The 18,165-nt window shown below is 44.6% G+C and overlaps 1 protein-coding gene across 1 annotated transcript; it reads right to left on the bottom strand.

The window, feature by feature from the left end:
• Nucleotides 1-8,364: 8,364 nt before the first annotated feature.
• On the bottom strand, nucleotides 8,365-15,045 carry LAMTOR5 (late endosomal/lysosomal adaptor, MAPK and MTOR activator 5). Its single transcript, XM_003810657.6, has 4 exons — nucleotides 14,706-15,045; nucleotides 13,438-13,499; nucleotides 11,033-11,150; nucleotides 8,365-8,695 (listed from the first exon to the last, which is right to left on the bottom strand). The coding sequence occupies exons 1-4, from the start codon at nucleotides 14,984-14,986 to the stop codon at nucleotides 8,635-8,637; spliced, it is 522 nt and encodes a 173-aa protein (XP_003810705.1). The 5' UTR covers nucleotides 14,987-15,045; the 3' UTR covers nucleotides 8,365-8,634.
• Nucleotides 15,046-18,165: the final 3,120 nt, after the last annotated feature.

Raw genomic sequence — 18,165 nt, 5'->3', positions numbered from 1 at the left:
TATATGTGTGTATATATATTCCTATTCATCTTTGTCTTATAATAGGCTTTATATTGATAGAGAACTCTGATGCTAATGCCTGGGGTCAGATTTGAAATGCGGCAGAACAGCAAGTCATTCATAGAGGCCAAGAGGGCAGCAAAGTAATCAGAGATGAACTTCAAACATATGTTTCATAGAGGCACATGAACAGAAATGCAGGCTTGGTGATAATCTCAATTTTGTCAGTTTTTAAGCCCGTAGACTCTGGGCAATTTACTCTCTTTGAGTCTGTTTCTAAAACTCTAAAGCGTAGCTAATATTTTGCAAGGTTGTTGTGAGGATTAACAATATATAATGTAAGATGACTGCACATTGGACCTACTATTGGTACTTGGTTCATGAAAAATAATTTTTGTTAGTCAAATGAGGCCTAATAGCAAGAAGAAATAATTCTTAAGCCACCTTTGGGATATTAGTTAACATTTTGGCATCTGTACCCAATTGTCTTAATAAAGCTTGTAGGGTCTTTAACGAAACATAAACAATTCCCTCAACTTCTAACCTTTTAACTCTTGGCCCTAAAGCTATTCAGCAAGAATGCAGCATGATTTGGCAATCACCACTATTACCCTCATGCCACTGTCAAACATAGCCAGCCCAGGAATAATTTTTAACACTTATGGATTTAGACTTTAATAAGCTTTACCAACTAGAATTAAGATACTTTATTTTTAGTTGACTCTCTCCTTGCCCTCATTCAATCCTTGTTCAGAAAAGAGTTAACATCGCTGGCCTGAGATTCCTATTCTTTGAAAGGCCTGTTTACATGGTTGGCCTCTGGCTGGCAACTGGGAACTTCGATTTCAGGAGGGTTCCTACCATTCCTTAAATGATAATAGTGAATCATTGTGCTTAAACTATGTAAACAATACAATTTTTATGCTGAACATTTGCTTTTTTTTCGGGAGCTTGGAATTTTGATATGTGCTAGGCAGAGAGGGTACTTTGGTGACCAGCCCCCTTGGGCACTGAGTCTCTACTAAGCTTTCTGGATTGGCAACATTTCACACATGTTGTTACAACTCATTGCTGGAGGAATTAACTGCATCCTGTGTATCTTCACTAATAGAAGAATTCTTGCAAGCTTCTGCCTGGTTTCTTCTGGACTTTGCCCCATCCTCCTTTTGCCTTTGTTGAGTCAGCTTTGTATCCTTTCACTTTAATAAACCATGTAAGTACAACAACTAAATGCTCAGTCCTGTGAGTCATCCTAGTGAATTATCAAACCTGAGGGGTTGAATGAGTCTGGGTTCTCGAGAAAGAATAGAATATTCTCCAGAGCAAGAACCAGTGATGGGGGAGGAGATACTAAGGTTGATTTACTATGAGAATTGACTCACATGATTATGGAGACTGAAAAGCCTGCACTCTGGTCAGCAAGCGGGACACTCAAGAGAGTTGATGGTGTAGTTCCAGTCTGAGTCCAGAAGCCTGAAAACCAGAAGTGCTGATGGTGTAAGTTTTAGTCTGAGAGGGCCTGAGAACCAGGAGAGCCATTTGTGTAAGTTCCATTCTGAGTTTGAGTCCAAAGTCAGGAGAAGACTGATGTCCCGACTTCAAGACAGTCAGGCAGTGAGAAATTCTTTCTTAGCCTTTTATTCTATTCAGGCCTTTAATGGATTGCATGAGTTCCGCTCACATTGGGGAGGGCAGTCTTCTTCAGTCTACTGATTCAAATGCTGATCTCATCCAGAAACACCTTCACAGTTACACCCCAAAATAATGTCTAGCCAAATACCTGAGCATCCCATAGCCCAGCCAAGCTGACACATGAAATTAACTATTATAGAAGTGTCCTGGGACTCCCTCATACAAGCATACTTCAGCTTTGGCTCTGTACAGACTAGAAAATGAGCCTTTTCCAGCCTCAAGCTCTTTCCAGCACATCTTATGTTTCATCGATAAATTGGATACATTATATCCTACCTCAAAGGGTGCTGTGAAGAATAAATGAGAATGTATGTTCATTTATTTCATTCAATAAAAACAATTGCTTCCTATGTGCCAGAGGGGGATATGTGGTAGACACAGGGTGGCATGAGATGTGGCCCAAGGGGTTAGCAGGGCCTGAATTATGCAGGGGTTGGGAGGTCATGGTTAGAACTTAATTTTTTTTTTTTTTTTTTTTTTTGAGACAGGGTCTCGCTCAGTCACAGCCCAGGCTGGAGTGCAATGGCACAATCTCATCTCACTGCAACCTCCGCCTCCTGGGTTCAAGTGATTCTTGTGCCTCATCCTCCTGAGTAGCTGGGATTATGTGCACCACCACACCCAGCTAATTTTTTTGGATATTTAGTAGAAATGGGATTTCACCATATTGGCCAGGCTGGTCTCAAACTCTGGACCTCAAGGGATCTGCCCCTCTCGGCCTCCCAGAGTGCTAGGATTACAGGCATGAACCGCTGTGCCCAGCCATAACTTTTTAATTCTAAATGCAATGGGAGGCTGTTCGTGGTGGCTCATACCTATAATCCCAGTGTGCCCGGAATTGGTGGGTTCTTGGTCTCACTCACTTCAAGAATGAAGCCGCAGACCCTGGCCGTGAGTGTTACAGTTCTTAAAGGTGGCGTGTCTGGAGTTCGTTCCTTCTGATGTTCAGATGTGTTCAGAGTTTCTTCCTTCTGGTGGGTTCGTGGTCTCGCTGGCTCAGGAGTGAAGCTGCAGACCTTCGCCGTCAGTGTTACAGCTCATAAAGACAATGTAGACCCAAAGAGTGAGCAGTAGCCAGGTTCATTGCAGAGAGAAAGAACAAAGCTTCCACAGTCTGGAAAGAGACCACACGAGTTTGCCACTCACTGCTGGCTCAGGCAGCCTGCTTTTACTCTCTTATCTGGCCCCACCCACATCCTGCTGATTGGTCCATTTTACAGAGAGCCGATTGGTCTGTTTTACAGAGAGGTGATTGGTCCGTTTTGACAGGGTGCTGATTGGTGCGTTTACAATCCCTGAGCTAGACACAAAAGTTCTCCACATCCCCACTAGATTAGCTAGATACAGGGTGTCGATTGGTGTATTTACAAACCCTGAGCTAGACACAGAGTGCTGATTGGTGCATTTACAAACCCTGAGCTAGACACAGAGTGCCCATTGGTGCATTCACAATCCCTTAGCTAGACGTAAAGATTCTCCAAGTCCCCACCAGATTAGCTAGATACAGAGTGCTGATTGGTGCATCCACAAACCCTGAGCTAGACACAGGGTGCTGATTGGTGTGTTCACAAACCTTGAGCTAGACACAGAGTGCTGATTGGTGCACTTACAATCCCTTAGCTAGACATAAAGGTTCTCCAAGTCTCCTCTAGACTCAGGAGGCCAGCTGGCCTCACCCAGTGGATCTCGCACTGGGGCCGCAGGTGGAGCTGCCCACCAGTCCAGTGTGGTGCGCGCAGTCCTCAGCCCTTGGGCGGTGGATGGGACCGGGCGCCGTGGAGCAGGGGGCGGTGCTCGTCGGGGAGGTTCAGGCCGTGCAGGAGCCCACAGCCGGCCGTGGGGGTAGACTCAGACATGGCGGGCTGCAGGTTCCAAGCCCTGCCCCGCGGGGAGGCAGCTAAGGCCTGGCGAGAAATCGAGCGCAGCGCCGGTGGGCCAGCACTGCTGGGGGACCCCGCGCACCCTCCGCAGCTGCTGGCCTGGGTGCTAAGCCCCTCACTGCCCGGGGCCGGCAGGGCTGGCGGGCCGGCCTCTCAGAGTGCGGGGCCCGCCAAGCCCACACCCACCCGGAACTCTAGCTAGCCCGCAAGCGCCGTGCACAGTTCCGGGTCCCGCCCGTGCCTCTCCCTCCACACCTCCCCGCAAGCCGAGGGAGCCGGCTCCAGCCTCGGCCAGCCCAGAGAAGGGCTCCCACGGTGCAGCGGCGGGCTGAAGGGCTCCTCAAGCACTGCCAGAATGGGTGCCGAGGCCAAGGAGGCACCGAGAGCAAGCGAGGGCTGCATGGGCTGCCAGCACGCTGTCACCTCTCACAGGCACTTTGAGAGGCCAAGGTGAGTGGATCAGTTGAGGCCAGGAGTTTGAAACCAACCTGGCCAACATGGCGAAACCCTGTCTCTATGCAAAAATTAGCCAGGTGTTGTGGTGCATGCCTGTAATCCCAGCTACTTGGGACGCTTGAGGCACGAGAAGCGCTTCGACCTGGGAGGAAGAGGGTTGCAGAGAGCCGAGATAGTGCCACTAGGCCCCAGCCTGGGTGACAGAGTGACACTCTATTTCAAATAAATAGATAAATAAATAAATAAATGTGAATGCAATGAGGGGCTCCTTAGGGGAGGTTTAGCATTGTGCCTGGTAAACAGCAAGCACTCAATACATGCTTGCTATTAAGGATTACCACCAAGATGCCCTGTCAACATCTAAAATCAAACCCAGTCATCTTTTCGCTGTTATTAAGTTCACTGCTTTTTTCTAAGACACCCAGTTCTATCGCCTAGACTAGAAAATTCAATCATCTTTAATTCTTCATTCTCCTTTATTCCCTTTCTGCCAAATTTTTTAATTTAATTTTATTTTTTTGAGATCGCATTTTGCTTTTGTTGCCCAGGCTGGAGTGCAATGGCGCGATCTCACTGCAACCTCCCTCTCCTGGGTTCAAGCAATTCTCCTGCCTCAGCCTCCCGAGTAGCTGGGATTACAGGCATGCGCCACCATGCCCAGCTAATTTTGTATTTTTAGTAGAGATGGGGTTTCTCCATGTTGGTCAGACTGGTCTTGAATTGCCGACCTCAAGTGATCCACCCGCCTCAGCCTCCCAAAGTGCTGGGATTACAGGCGTGAGCCACCGCGCCCGGCCTAATTTGCTTTTTTTGTCTCTTACATTTGATCCTGAGCTAATCATCTTGTGGAGCCTATTTCTTCTCTAAAATGGGGATAATACCTTGTAAGATTGAGGATCAAATGAGGTAAATGAATGTAAATTGCTTAGCATGTGGCAAAAACTCACTAAAGATTCACTGTTATTACTTTGGGCTAGGAACTGGAGATACATAGATGAACAAAAGGAAGCTCACCTTGAAAAAAATGAGCTCTTTCTACAAATTAATTTTGTTTTTCTTTGAGATGGAGTCTCACTCTGTCACCCAGGCTGGAGTGCAGTGGTGCAATCTTGGCTCACTACAACCTCCGCCTCCCGGGCTCAAGCGATTCTCCTGCCTCAGCCTCTCAAAGTAGCTGGGATTGTAGGTGCTTGCCACCACACCCAGCTAATTTTTATATTTTTAGTGGAGATGGGGTTTCACCAGGTTGACCAGGCTGGTCTTGAACTCCTGACCTCAGATGATCCAGCTGCCTCGGCCTCCCAAAGTGCTGGGATTATAGGCGCGAGCCACGGCGCCTGGCCACTACAAATTAATCTTAAAACTCCACCTTTACTCTCACCTGCTCCAAAATCCAATCTGCTAATAGGATAAAGCCTAGATTTCTTAAAAAGCAGATATTCAGTTTCCTTGAGTTAGCTGCCCTACCTTTCAGCTTTTTCACTTCCTACCTCACAGACCAAACTAAGGCATTTGCTATTACGTATTCCTTTTGGTTTATCCACTCTTCACACTGCCATTTCCTCTTGCTGGAAACCCCATATTCCTTTTACTGCAAGCATCCATTCATTCTATCTTTGGAGGCTCAGTTCATACTACAAAACTCCTTTGTGGGGCCAGGCATGGTTGCTCACACCTGTAATCCCAGCACCTTGGGAGGCCGAGGCGGGAGGATTGCTTGAGGTCAGGAGTTCAAGACCAGCCTGGGCAACACAGCAAAACCCTGTCTCTACTAAAAGTACAAAAATTAGCCAGACGTGGTGGTGTGCGCCTGTAGCCCCAGCTACTCGGGAGGCTGAGGCACAAGAATCTCTTGCACCTGGGAAAGCAGAGGTTGCAGTGAGTCAAGATTGTGTCCCTGTACTCCAGCCTGGGCGATAGAGCAGGACCCTGTCTCAAAAACAAAAAAATAAAGAAAACCTCTTGTACTAGTTATATACTCATCTATTCAGCAATTATTCAGTGCCTACTCTGTTCTAGGAACTGTTCTAGGTGCTTAAGATATATATGTAAATAAGACTAAGGGGCTGGGTGCGGTGGCTCACGCCTGAAATCCTAGCACTTGGGAAGCCGAGGCAGGTGGATCGTTTGAGGCCAAGAGTTTGAGACCAGCTGGCCCAACATGGCAAAACACTGTCTCTACTAAAAATACAAAAATTAGCTGGGCGTGGTGGCGTGTACCTGTAGTCCCAGCTACTCAGGAGGCTGAGGCACAAAAATCACTTGAACCCGGGAGGCGGAGGTTGCAGTGAGCCGAGATTGTGCCACTGCACTCCAGCCTGGGTCACAGAGCGAGACTGTCTCAAAAAAAAAAAAAAAAAAAAAAGACAAAGCTTTTGCCCTCAAAGTGTGTACATTATTGGGGAAATCAGACATAAAACAACATGTATGTCAGGTATTAATAAGTATGGTGAAGACCATACATATATATCCCATTTATTAAAGTACAAGCTCAAGGGCTGGAGCTATGTCTTACTAAAAATCTTTGCTTTCTCACATAGCACCTTATATTTGTAGATGCTTAATATTTTTGGATAAATAATATCCTGGAGGTTTTTATACTGTCAAATGTTAAATCGCTAGAGCAACAGAACTACATTCAAGTTCAACAAATCAGTCTTTTGTGCCTGCTTGTGCACAATTCCGTTGAGAACTATAAAGGTTGAAGCGAACCTTTTTTTTTTTTTTTTGAGACAGTGGCTTGCTCTGTCACCCAGGCTAGGGTGCAGTGGCACATCAACGTCAACCTTCTGGGCTCAAGTGATTCTCCTGCCTCAGCCTCCCAAGTAGCTGGGACTACAGGCCCATGCCACCATACCTGGTTAATTAAAAAAAAAACATTTTTTGTAGAGATGGGGTCACACTATGTTGCCCAGGCTGGTCTTGGCTTAAGCCATCCTCCTGCCTTGACCTCCCAAAGTGTTGGGATTACAGGCATGAGTCACTGTGCCCAGCTAGACCTATACTTTTCAAATGTAAAAATTTATTTTCTAGCCAACATGTCCTATTTGGTGGTCTGGGTGTTAAAGAGTACAGACTCAGCTGGGCGCGGTGGCTCATGCCTATAATCCCAGCACTTTGGGAGGCTGAGGCGGGTGGATCATGAGGTCAGGAGATTGAGACCATCCTGGCTAACACAGTGAAACCCCATCTCTACTAAAAGACAAAAAATTAGCCGGGTGTGGTGGAGGGCACCTGTAGTCCCAGCTACTCGGGAGGCTGAGGCAGGAGAATGGCGTGAACCCAGGAGGCAGAGCTTGCAGTGAGCTGAGATCATGCCACTACACTCCAGCCTGGGCAACAGAGCAAAACTCGGTCTCAAAAAAAAAAAAAAAAAAAAAAAAAAAAAGTACAGACTGAATTGGAGTCCCGAGTTCAAATGATGACTCTGGTAATTTCATAGCCTTAGTTACACAAACCTAAGATAGGGTAAGTAAGAGTACCTACTGTATAGGGTTGTTAAGGATAATTAAATGAGTTCCTGGCATATAGTATACTTGATCCTTGAACAACACGGGTCCACTTACACATGAATTTTCTTTCACCTCTGTCACCCCTGAGACAGTGAGACAAACCCTCCTTTTCAGCCTACTCAATGTGAAGATGACAAATATAAAGACCTTTTATAATGATCCACTTCTACTTAATGAATATTGAATATATTTTATCTTCATAGTTTTAATAACATTTTTTCTAGCTTACTTTACTCTAAGAATATAGTATATAATACATAAAACAGCCGGGTGCAGTGGCTCATTGCCTATAATCCCAGCACTTTGGGAGGCTGAGGCGGGTGGATCACGAGGTCAGGAGATCGAGACGATCCTGGCCAACATGGCGAAACCCCATCTCTACTAAAAATACAAAAATCAGCCAGGTGTGGTGTCGTGCGCCTGTAGTCCCAGCTACTCTGGAGGCTGAGGCAGGAGAATCGCTTGAACCCAGGAGGCGGAGCTTGCAGTGAGCCGAGATCGCACCACTGCACTCCAGCCTGGCGACAGAGCAGGACTCTGTCTACTGAAAAAAACAAAACAAAACAAAACAAAAAACAAAAACGTAAAACATAGAAAACTCGTGTTACTGTTTAAGTCAGTAGGCTACTGAGGGGTCAAAAGTTACATGTAGATTTCTGACTGCACACGGGTGGGATCCATGGACATACCTGTGAGAATGTAGGTATTTCAGGAAGCTTCTTAAATAAAAGTAATTTAGAACAAAGACCTTTTAAAAAAATTACAGTTTGATAACTGAACAAAAAGAACATTTGGTTAAGTTTAAAGAATCTAGAAAAGATCCATTTTCCTCCAAACAGATTTATTGAATATAGCAAAATTCTATATACAAAGTGACCTGGACCTGCTGCTTCAAAACATGATCCTTTCTTACTAATATCTTGATAGTCGGTCCATAGAGCATTAGAAAGCAATTGACTCTTAAATAAACAGAAAAGTGCCTAATGCACATTAAATGAATGGCCTAACTACTGGAACTTTAGTAGTTCTATAAGGTAATTAACATAGGTAGGATCCAGTTCCTATGACAGGCTGCTGAAGAACAGATATGAGCATCAAGACGCCATTTTGTGCACTGCCACTGTGATGCCATCGTGTTTCTGGATCATAATGTTCCTGAAATGCAAGGAAGAAAATATTCAGTAAAACGTAATCAGTGGGACTTCACTGTAAGATTAAAGATGTTGTTTGCTTTAGGATACAATATTTAAAATAATGTAATTGTTTCTACGTATAAAAGCAATATTTAAACATAACAAAACATTTGGGAAATACATAAACATATAGCATGTGAACATGAAATGAATCCTTAATCCTACTACACACAGACAACCACTGTTAATATTTCCCTGGTTCTTTGTTTCGGTTTTTTAGGCACTGTCTTGCTATGTTGCCCAAGCTGGCCTCAAACTCCTGGGCTCAAGCAATCCTGCTTCAGCCACCTCAGTAGCTGGAACTACAAAAAAAAGGCTTTACTGGTCTTTGTTTTCTTTGCATGTATATGATACAGTCATGTGCTGCATAACAATGCTTCAGTCAACAGTGGACCCTACATATGATGGTGGTCCCGTAAGATTATAATGGAACTGAAAAATTCCTATTGCCTAGTGACCTTTTAACCGTCCCAGCATCACATAGCACAACACACTACTCACATGTTTGTGGTAATGCTGGTGTAAACAAATTGTGCTGCCAGTCATAAAAAGTATAGCACATACAATTACGTACAGTACATAACGCTTGATAATAATAAATGACTATGCTATGGTTTATGTATTTACTATACTTTTTTTCTTTTTTTTGAGACAGAGTCTTGCTCTGTTGCCCAGGCTGGAGGGCAGTGGCGTGATCTCAGCTCACTGCAACCTCTGCCTCCCGGGTTCAAGCAATTCTCCTGCCTCAGCCTCCTGAGTAGCTAGGATTACAGGTGCCTGCCACCATGCCTAATTTTTGTATTTTTAGTAGAGACAGGGTTTCACCATGTTGGTTAGGCTGTCTCACACTCCTTACCTCAAGTGATCTGCCCGCCTTGGCCTCCTAAAGTGCTGGGATTACAAGTGTGAGCCACCATGCCGGGCCTACTTTTTATCATTATTTTAGAGTATACTACTCCTACTTATTAAGACAAGGTTAACTATAAAACAGCCTCAGACAGGTCCTTTAGGAGGTATTCCAGAAGGTATCATCATTACAGGAGATGACAACTCCATGCATGTTACTGCCCTGGATGACCTTCCAGTGGGAGAAGATGTGGAGGTAGAAGCCAGTGATATTGATGATCCTGACCCTGTGCAGGCCTAGGCTAATGTGTGTTTCTTCTTTGCTTTTAACAAAAAAGTCTAAAAAGTAAAAAAAAAAAAGTTTAAAAAAAGAATTTTTGTACAGCTGTACAACTGTTTTAAGTGTTATTATAAAGTCAAAAAGTTTTATTGACTTACTCAGAGCAACTTCCAGTGTTGTAAGCTCCATTATGGTAAGTGCCCTATTCAGATATACCTTTTAAAAAATTTCCCTATACCATACTTTTACTGTATCTTCTCTACGTTTAGATACATAAATACCACTGTTATAACTGCCTACATTATTTAGGCTACAAATCTTTGTAGTCTAAGAGCAATACAGCCTAGGTGTGTAATAGGGTGTACCACCTAGGTTTAAGTACACTCTATGATGTTCATACAACAAAACTGCCTGACACATTTCTCAGAACATATCCCCATTGTTAAGCAATGCATGACTGTATGTTTTTTCTTTTTACAAGGCTGTGATAGTAGCAGTTGTATATATATACTTTTTTTCACATATTATTCTGAGGACCATCACTTGGAATATCTTTAGTAATTTTATTACTTTAGAAGTAATTTTTGGCTGGGTGCAGTGACTCATTCCTGTAATCCCAGCACTTTGGGAGGCTGAGGCGGGCAAATTACTGGAGCCCAGGAGTTCGAGACCAGCCTGGGAAACATGGTGAAACCTCATCTCTACAAAAAAATACAAAAATTAGCTGGGTGTGGTAGTGTACACCTGTAGTCTCAGCTACAACTCGGGAGGCTGAGTTGGGTGAATTGCTTGAGCCCGGTGGGGTTGAAGTCACAGTGACCCATGATCACACCACTGTACTCCAGCCTGGTGCCAGAGCAACACCCTGCCTCAGAAAAAAAAAAAAAAAAGTAATTTTTATTCTCTGATTAGTTTTCCTTTGTGCTATTACTTTCTTTTTGTTGGTAAACTGATAGCTTCTGCCAATTCTTATTCTTCATTTAAATAGCATTGTGGCCTGAGAGCACATTAGCTTTAGGGATCAACTTGTCTGTTCCTGTGATTCAAAAGATTAAGAACTTTTCCCAAAGTAGTCTGAATAAGGAATCACTGATGAACACAGGGCCGGCCCCCGCCAATTTTACCAGGAATTTTTCTGAACAAAAAGGAAAGGATCTGCTGAAATCTACTCACCCATTATCTGATTCTAGACACACCACAGGAATATCAGTGGGGTCAGAGGTTAGCTTAGCTGCTTGCTGGGCTAGAACAGATATCACTCCAGCATGCTCATCTGACAGGGTCCCGCGGCCTGGAAAATAGAGATGATATATGTCACCTGATTGCTCATAGAGTATTTCTGCTAAAATAAGCTAGCTGGCTGTTTTAAAATGTCAACAGAATTGTCTTTTTATTAATGTTTGTATTAGTCTGTATATATTATAGTAACTAAATCTCGGGTACAAAAGTACCTATAAATTCTAGGTACGAAAATTAATTACTAAGTGTACTTTACAATATATTTCTGTATATAAAGGCAACACAAAGTTAACTGTACCTGAAACCAAATCAGGTAATAGACATGCCACTATGGCAGAGCATTTGGATGTACTATTACTATACAAAACATTTTGACCAGATCCGATGCCAACGTTTGAGCCTTGAAGGTTTCTTGAAGGAACTCATTTAGTTTTAGATTTCCATACCTGAATTTCAGTCTTTCCATTAGTAAGCCTAGCAAATGCTTCCAAAAATTTACCCTTTTTCTCCCAAATGACTGATCTGCATGTTAAACATAACTGAGTTACACCGATTACCTCTTTCAGTTACCCTTCCAGCAAAAATTCAGAGCTTTAAACATTCCTGCATTAGGAGCAACAAGTCTTGGGTTTACTAGTTGTCACTAATTAACTGAATGCTTTACTTATTTACCTTTCCAAACTTATTTCCTCATGTGTAATTGCTACCATTTATTAAGTATTATGTCTCAGTTCTATGTAAGCATTTTATACATATTATATAACCTTAAAATATCGTGATTAGGCCGGGTGTAGTGGCTCATTCCTGTAATCCCGCACTTTGGGAGGCGGAGGTGGGTGGATCACCTGAGATAAGGAGTTTGAGACCAGCCTGGCCAACATAGTGAAACCCTGTATCTACTAAAAATACAAAAATTATCTGGGCGTGGTGGCAGGCGCCTGTAATCCCAGCTACTCAGGAGGCTGAGGCAGGAGAATTGCTTGAACCTGGGAAATGGAGGTTGCAGTGAGCCAAGATCGTGCCACTGCACTCTAGCCTGGGCGACAGAGCAAGATTTCGTCTCAAAAAAAAAAAAAAAAAAAAAAAAGTGATTAAGAGGCATCAGGGCCAGACAAAAATCCTAGCTTAACGACTTACTAGCTGTATGACCTCAGGCAAGTTATTTAACCTCTGTGTCTCAGCTTCTTTTTTTATTTTTTGAGACAGAGTCTCGCTCTTGTCGTCCAGGCTGGAGTGCAATGGTGCAATCTCGGCTTACTGCAACCTCTGCCTCCCAGGTTCAAGCGATTCTCCTGCCTCAGCCTCCCGAGTAGCTGGGATTACTAGCACCTGCTACCATGCCTGGCTAATTTTTTTTTGCATTTTTAGTAGAGATGTGGTTTCACCATGTTGGCCAGGCTAGTCTCGAACTCCTGACCTCAGGTGATCCACCCGCCTCCGCCTCCCAAAGTGCTGGGATCACAGGTGTGAGCCACCGCATCCGGCCTCTTTTTTTAAATTTAAAAAACATATATATATGTTTATTGTAAAAATAGAGATGGGGGGTCTCACTGTGTTGCACAGGCTGGTCTTGAACTCCTGGGCTCAAGTGATCTGCCCACCTTGGTCTCCCAAAGTGCTGGGATTACAGGCGTGAGACACTGCACCTGGTCCCTCAATTTCTTTTTCTACCTCACTGGGTTGTTAGGAGGAATAAAAGAGTATATGTAAAGCACTTACAATGGTGCTTGGCACATAACAGCTCAATAAATATAATTCTATGATTATTACCATTATCAAATAACAACCCAGTGAAGAAAATGAGGGCCTAAAAGGTAGTTTTTTGGTCCACGTTCACACTACTAACAAATGAAAGAGCAAGGGGTTGAGACCAGGTATGTCCAACACTGAAATCCCATTTTACTGCCTATTCACTTCTTGTTTAGTGTAGTTGAGCTTCAAAATTGTACACCACCCACCTTGCCGGGTTGTTGTGAAAATTAAAGATAATGTATTTAGAGCCTAGCAGTCTCAGCATATGGCATACATTCAATAAATGGTTAACAGCTGTCATTATCTGAAGTCCTTTCTAGACTCAATTTAAAATGATTCAAATATTATTTTTAGTAGAGACAACTATTTATTGTTATAGGACTGCAAGGAACATCTTCCTTCATAAACACCAACTGAAAAGTTTCAATTTTCTGATACTGTTATTTGGAGATAATCTCTACTCTCAAACTCAGAAAGAACTGGCAAGGTAACAGGAAATAAAAGCTAGAAAATAATAGCACGCTAGGCTCCAAGTCAACATCAGATGCTATGCAATTCATCAAATAGTTGGTATGAGAGATACTTACAACCCAGATTAAGTCCTTGTGAATCTGTGCACAGGACTCCAACAATGGAGGGATTCTTCATTCTAATTCCAGGAACACAAGAGAGTTGAAGTACATAATGGGAGAAAAAGGATTTAAATAAGTACAAACATACAGGTGTTCTATGTACCAGGCATTAAGTGCTTTAAATCAATGTTTCTCAATCTTTTTTCATTGTCACACCCTAAGAAAAAAATTAAGTTCTAGGGCCGGGCGCGATGGCTCACGCCTGTAATCCCAGCACTTTGGGAGGCCGAGGTGGGCGGATCACCTGAGGTCGGGAGTTCAAGACCAGCCTGACCAACATGGAGAAACCCCGTCTCTACTAAAAATACAAAATTAGCCAGGCGTGGTGGCGCATGACTGTAATCCCAGCTACTCGGGAGGCTGAGGCAAGAGAATCGCTTGAACCTGGGAGGCGGAGGCTGCAGTGAGCCGAGATCACGCCATTGCACTCCAGCCTGGACGACGAGCGAAATTCCGTCTCAAAAAAAGAAAACAAAAAATTTAAGTTCTAATTAATTAATTGAAATAAACCAGTTTCTCTCTGATGAGAGAAAAAAATGTGCTAAGTACTGCTGAGTTCTGGAGCGCCACAAACACTGCGTGAAAAACATCTAGGATGTTTTCACTCTTGTTAAAAACGCATGTTTTAGTACTAACTCATTTAAAACAACTGTTGAAAAACTCAAGTTACCTCCTGGAGGGTAAGTGGAAGCTAAGGGACATCGGTGGGAGGCAGGTGTCTCTCTGTACCCTTTATACTTTTCCAGTTTTGAATTTTACATAGATACTGCTTGTTCGAAAAATTTAAAGAATGATTTTTATCTACTTAAGCACCAAGTAACTGATAGGTTACACACAGGAGATACGTGTTTGTTTACACTGCAGGGCTCGACTCTGCACAACTGGCACAATCTTCCCAAAAGTCAACCCGTTTTCTAAAACTTCTGCAGAACCACCCTGACCGTAAAGACGATTTCAACAACGAGATAGGCAGTTTTGGCCCGTGGCCTGGGCCCGGGAGACTCGCTCAAGAGGGAATGTGCGGTGCCCGGCAGGATTTTAATTCCGGGTCACCCGCCCCGCCCTGCGGCCTTGGGTAGGGCTTAGCCCCCTCATCCCGTGTCCCGGGGGTCGCGCGACGTCCCCGAGACGCCCTGGCCGGTACTCGCAGCTCCCGCCTTTCGTTCCGCTCAAGTTCCTCCGCCGCGACCTCAGGACAGGCCGAAGAGGCGCGCACTACTCACGTGTCTTCCAAGTGCTGCTCCAAGGTCGCCTCCATCCCACCCACCGACCACTCCGGCTCAGAACCCAGCGGCACGGCACGTCCTTCTCCACCACAGGCCTCAGTCACTTGACGCGAGCGGGGCGTGGACCGTAACGGCGCCTCCAAAGGGACAAAATTGATCACGGTGCAACGTCCGCGTTCTTTACTGGAAAACATCACTGCGCTTCCGCCGCACAGAGCCTGACGAAGGCTTGGGCTCCCCGCGCGGTGACCGTCGAGGTGACCTGCACCTGGCTCCATGGCGGAACCGGCCGGCACGGATTATTCCCCTCTCGGGAGAGGTCTGCAGCCGGGCCTCAGTGCTTCAGTTCGTGGCCTGGCATTTTGTGTCAGTGTTTTTTAACCTTTGGACCCTAGTTCAACCGACTCCGAGACCTAGGGGACAGATCTTAAGTTTTACAATAACCCAGGGGTCAGACAGGGTCTGATCTAGCCTGTGGGGCAAGTACGGGGAAGACACGGGACCTCTTGGAGGGGGTCAATAGGCTTGTAGGGGGAAAGACGCACACAGGGACTAAAGGACGAGATGGAGCAAGGTTCAACCCCCTAGCTGAGTGTTGGCAGTGTCGGGATTTTAACGAAGACATTGGTGCTTATTATGGTGAGGGGACTCAGGACAGTTTAGGGGAAGAGAGTGGCATTTGAGTCCTAACTCGTAAGGAAGACTGGGTAGGACTACTTGAAAATAACTTTTAAAAATTAATTATAAAGCTGGTAAAAATAGGAAAACACCTATGGCCCCACTGTCTAAAGATGACTTTTAACTTCTTGGAGAATATCCTTTCAGATAGTTGTCTTTGTAAATGTATACTTTTAATGTTTTTTCGTTTGCCTTTTTAAAATAAATTTTTTGGGGGACAGGGTCTTGCTCTGTTACCCAGGCTGTAGTGCAGTAGAACGATTATAGCTCATTGCAACCCCGACGTCCTGGGTTCAAGCTATCCTCACCTCTCAGCCTCTCGACTGGCTAGGACCACAGCCTCGAGCCATCATGCCTGGCTAATTTTTACGTTTTTTGTAGAGATGGGGGTCTCGCTGTGTTGTCCAGGCTGGTCTTAAACTCCTTGCTTCAACAGATCCTCCCACTCCAGCCTCCCAAAATGTGATTACAGGCTGAGTCACCACGCCCAGCATGGTTTTTTGTTGTTTTTTTTTTTTTTTTGTAAGCAATATTGACATACATACTGGAGATACAATTCTGTAGCTGGCCTTCTTTTCAGAGTTTAGAATAAATGTCTTTCCATGTCAAGTTTTCACTTACATCCTTTGTAATAGTTGCAAAATATTCCATTTTATAGCTGTATCTTAATTGTGGATTAAGGTTGGAGTGCAGTGGCACTATCATGGCTTAGTCCAGCCTCAGCCTTCTAGGTTCAAGCGATCTTCCCACCTCAGCCTCCCAAGAAGCTAGGACTACAGGGACCCGCCACCCCACCTAGCTAATTAAAAAAAAAATTGTAGAGATGGAGTCTCAGTGTGTAGCCCAGTCTCAAGTGACCCTCCCTCCTTGGCCTCCCAAAGTGCTGAGATTGCAGGTGAGCCACTGTACTTGGACTTTTTTTTTTTTTTTTTGCTTTTGTTTGTTTTTTGTTTTAGCTATTACAATGCTGGTTGAATATCCTCATAGCTAAATATCTGTGCAGTTTAAAAATTTCCTTATAAGTTACTAGAAATGGAATGACTGGGTTAAAGGACATGATCATTTTTTAAGACTCTTGATACATACTTACAAATTGCCTCCCGAAAAAGTGGTGCTAATTTACATTCAAATTGGTAAGCCTCACCCCCTCTGTGGATCATTCCTTGCACTAAGTTTCTTCCGACTCTGTCACCTCCAGCTTTTTACTCACAGCCTACCTTCCAATCTGGGGCCCAGCTCCCAGATCAGAAGATACCAGACTTTGGTATTGAACCAGAGTCCAATACCCTGCACTGGCATTCAGAGTCCCTTTTTATTCCACAGCTGTCATAGTGAAGCTTGCAGCTTCCTTGAAATTCCAGTTTGTTTATTTCTTTATTTTTTTGAGACAGAGTCTTGCTCTATCGCCCAGGCTGGAGTGCAGTGGTGCCGTCTCAGCTCACTGCAACCTCTGCCTCCTGGTTCAAGCGATTCTTCTGCCTCAGCCTCCCGAGTAGCTGGGATTACAGGCATGCACCACCACACGTGGCTAATTTTTGTGCTTTTAGTAGAGATGGGGTTTCACCATGTTGGCCAGGCTGGTCTCAAACTCCTGACCTCAAGCGATCCGCCCACCTCAGCCTCCCAAAGTGCTGGGATTATAGGCATGAGCCACTGCACCCAGCCAAAATTCCAGTTTGAATGTTATAATTCAGGGGTCTTGGACTCCTGCTCTAGAGAAATTATTCATGTTAAGTTAGGGGTAACACAGTACAGGCCATATAAGTTTTAGAAAAAGCAGTTTAAAACTTAGCATTAGAAAACATAAGTACTGCCTGGTGAAATGGCACGTGCCTATAATCCCAGCTACTGAGGAGGCTGAGGCAGGAGGATCCCTTGAGCCCAGGAGTTCAAGTCCAGCCTGGGCAATATAGTCTAGTGGCCACATTAAAAAAAGTAAAACAGCCGGGCGCGGTGGCTCACGCCTGTAATCCCAGCACTTTGGGAGGCCGAGGCGGGTGGATCACAAGGTCAGGAGATTGAGACCATCCTGGCTAACACGGTGAAACCCCGTCTCCACTAAAAATACAAAAAATTCTCCGGGTGTGGTGGTGGGCGCCTGTGGTCCCAGCTACTCAGGAGGCTGAGGCAGGAGAATGGTGTGAGCCTGGGAGGCGGAGCTTGCAGTGAGCCGAGATCGCGCCACTGCACTCCAGCCTGGGCGACAGAGCGAGACTCCGTCTCAAAAAAAAAAAAAAAAAAAGTAAAACAGGGCAGGGTGCAGTGGCTCACGCCTGTAATCCTAGCACTTTGGGAGGCCGAGGTGGGCGGATCACTTGAGGTCAGGAGTTTGAGACCAGCCTGGCCAACATGGCGAAACCCCATCTCTACTAAAAATACAAAAATTAGCTGGGTGTGATGGTGCGTGCCTGTAGTCCCAGCTACTCAGGAGGCTGAGGCAGGAAGATCGTTTGAACTCGGGAGCTGGAGGTTGCAGTGAGCCGAGATTGAGCCACAGCACTCCAGGCTGTGCAACAGTGTGAGACTCTGTCTCAAAAAAAAGTAAAACAGATGAAACTAATTTTAATAACATTTTATTTATTCAAACAATATATTCAAAATATTATTTCAACTTGTGATTGATAAAATACTAATGAGATATTTTATATTTTTTCTCCAGTACTGTCTTCAAAATCCAGAGTATATTTTTCAGTTAGCAGCACATTTCGATTCAGACCAGCCGCATTTCAAGTGCTCAGCAGCCACCTGTGGCTGGTGGCCAAAGTATTGGCCAGTGTAG

The sequence above is a fragment of the Pan paniscus genome, chromosome 1 (genome assembly GCF_029289425.2).
Source record: "Pan paniscus chromosome 1, NHGRI_mPanPan1-v2.0_pri, whole genome shotgun sequence".
Classification (NCBI taxonomy): Eukaryota; Metazoa; Chordata; class Mammalia; order Primates; family Hominidae; genus Pan; species Pan paniscus.
The sequence above is the reverse complement of the archived record's forward strand: the minus strand, read 5'-3'. Positions and strand labels throughout refer to the sequence as shown.